The following is a 2500-nucleotide window of genomic DNA, read 5'->3' on the forward strand; positions in this document are numbered from 1 at the left end:
TCTTTTTTTGTACATGTACACAAGGAAAAATGCAGAAGACCAGTTTGAAACCTTGACGGAACCTGAATAAGAAGAAGAATTAAAATTTAGAATAACGAAACAGAAAAAAATCATTAAGTAAATGATCATTTCATAAATATATATCTATTGAAAGTTGTTAAGGTCTTGCAAGAACTAGATATATAAACATAGAGGATGATAGGTAAAATGATAGGTAGGTAGTATGTAGGGAGGTAAGTAGAGAGGAATATGGCTAAAATGATAGGTAGGTAGGCAAGTAGGGAGGTAGATATAAGGCGATAAAGTATGATAGAGAGTGAGAGGTGGAGATAGATATCTTTTAATTTTTACTTGCTTCAGCCATACTGGGGCATCACCTTGAAGAATTTTTAGTCAAATGAATGGACCTCGGTACTTACTTTTTTTGTTGCTAGGCTTGGTACTTATTCTATCGGGCTTTTTTGCCTAACCGCAAAGTTACGAGGGCATAAATACACCAACACAGGCGGTGGTGAGGGACAAACACAGATACAAACACAAACACACACATACACACACATTCAGACACACATATGCGACTGGCCTCTTTCAGTTTCCGTCTGCCAAATTCACTCACAATGCTTTGGTCGGCCCGAGGCTATAGTAGAAAACATTTGCCCATGGTTCCACTCAATGGAACTGAACCCGGAACCATATTGTTGGAAAGCAAGCTTCTTACCACACAGTCACATATCATTCAACCTTAAAAATTACTGGTACTTATTTAGACGGCTTCGAGATATTAAAAAAAAAAGGAAACTTAATTGATACGTTAAATCTTTCAAATTACAGATCAAAGGCAGATGCCTGTTGCTACAGCATGTTTAATCCCAGCTTTAATTAATGTATTTGTTACATCACGTTTTAATCTCGTCTATCGTGTATTAGCATATTACCCAGTGTCTTAATCTCTGTTCATGTACATCAGACCAGTATATTGCATTCTGATTTGTCCTATGCCCTATTGGTCATCAAATATCTTTTAAATACACACACACAAACACCCCCACACCCCCACAACCATACACACACATACACACACATCTCTCTAGTTATTATAAATCTTGTATGTTAACGGTCGATTACAAAATATAATCAGGAGAATCTCCTAAAACCTCAGCAAATAGCTCGGAAGGAAATATTCCACATGAAAACCACATAACATTTTTCAGAATTAAAGCAAATGTTCTTATTTCTATCTTATGAACATTTTTATACAAGGTATTCAGTCATTCTCACCATTGTCATACTAGTGTCTTGTGATTCTCAAAATGTCATTTAAATGTGGGCAAGTCGCCCAAACTGCTTACAAGTGGTTCTCATTACATTAATGCTTTTCTTCACCTTTTCGCTCTTTGAAAACTTAGTATCTAAGCTGGAAGGAGAGCGACGCTCTTAAAATTGTTTTCAAGCGTGAAAAAGCCTGATTTGTCCTTTTGAATAAAGAGACTCTCAACAGATATGGTTCCGTTATTTCTCGAAATGTTTATAATATAGCTGTTTCGTAATTTTTTTTTGTATTATAAACTATTTGATGAACTTCATTTTCGGATGGTAGGAGGATACATTTGTTTCAAAACATCTAAAAGCTTGATATTTTGTTTTAAAACATCTAAAGTTCAAACTAATCTGTCATTGCAACTAGTTTTGGACAATTCCACGTTATAATCTTTGAAGTGATCAGGATATTTTCGACTATATGTAAATAATACAGAAAATCTAGATTCATCACCGTTTCATGTTAGAGGTATCATCTGACAGAACAACTGTTGAAACATTAGTTTACTCTGTATAGGTGTCCCGTCGAGAGAGTAGCTCAAATGAACGTGTTATGCAGTTATTGATGAGGTTCGCGAAACAGACTATAGGTTAAAAATATATTAAGCGTTAACTGATGATTGCGCTTAATTAAACTTACTCTATTATGAGTACTCTCATATGTTTTATATAAATTAATTCCTGTTACACATGTATTCACACACACATATAGTACAGAGTTTTTAAATTATATGCACACGCATATAATTCCAAACTGATTTTCACATTATATTCTTTATATTTCTACAATTTTGCACTATTACGTATCACAATATTACAATTACTTCCGTGTTTTTGTTATTAACAATCTTCAGGTAAATGCTTACAGAGTAGGAGCATTAACAAACAGCTAGTGTGCATTCCATTTGAGAAATGTAGTGAAACGTTCACATTCTTTAAATCGGAACGGTAACAATTGACATTGATGGCGTTTATCTATATTATCATTTTAACTAATCATTTCAGCTAATAATTATTACAACTAAAAATTCTTCATTGAAGAGATGAGGAATTATGTACATTATTTACATTATTTTATTATTATTATTAAGGTCACTAGCTTGAATCGAACTCGGAATCTTGGGGTTAGTAGCCCGCGCTCTTAACCACTACGCCATATGCCCGTGGGCAACTATGGAGTGAA

General features: G+C 34.2%; 1 protein-coding gene across 6 annotated transcripts in view; it reads right to left on the reverse strand.

Annotated features, from left to right (window-relative positions):
- The window catches only part of LOC115231298 (tachykinin-like peptides receptor 99D), a 709436-nt gene that overhangs the window by 1104 nt on the left and 705832 nt on the right, over nucleotides 1-2500 (reverse strand). For all 6 annotated transcript variants that reach the window (XM_036498707.1, XM_036498698.1, XM_036498708.1 and 3 more), the window contains one exon: nucleotides 1-62. This exon is cut by the window's left edge and continues 1104 nt beyond it. In XM_036498707.1, the coding sequence (XP_036354600.1) occupies nucleotides 1-62 (62 nt within the window). The remainder of the gene's footprint in view (nucleotides 63-2500) is intronic.

Source organism: Octopus sinensis, linkage group LG2 (assembly GCF_006345805.1).
Source record: "Octopus sinensis linkage group LG2, ASM634580v1, whole genome shotgun sequence".
Taxonomy (NCBI): Eukaryota; Metazoa; Mollusca; class Cephalopoda; order Octopoda; family Octopodidae; genus Octopus; species Octopus sinensis.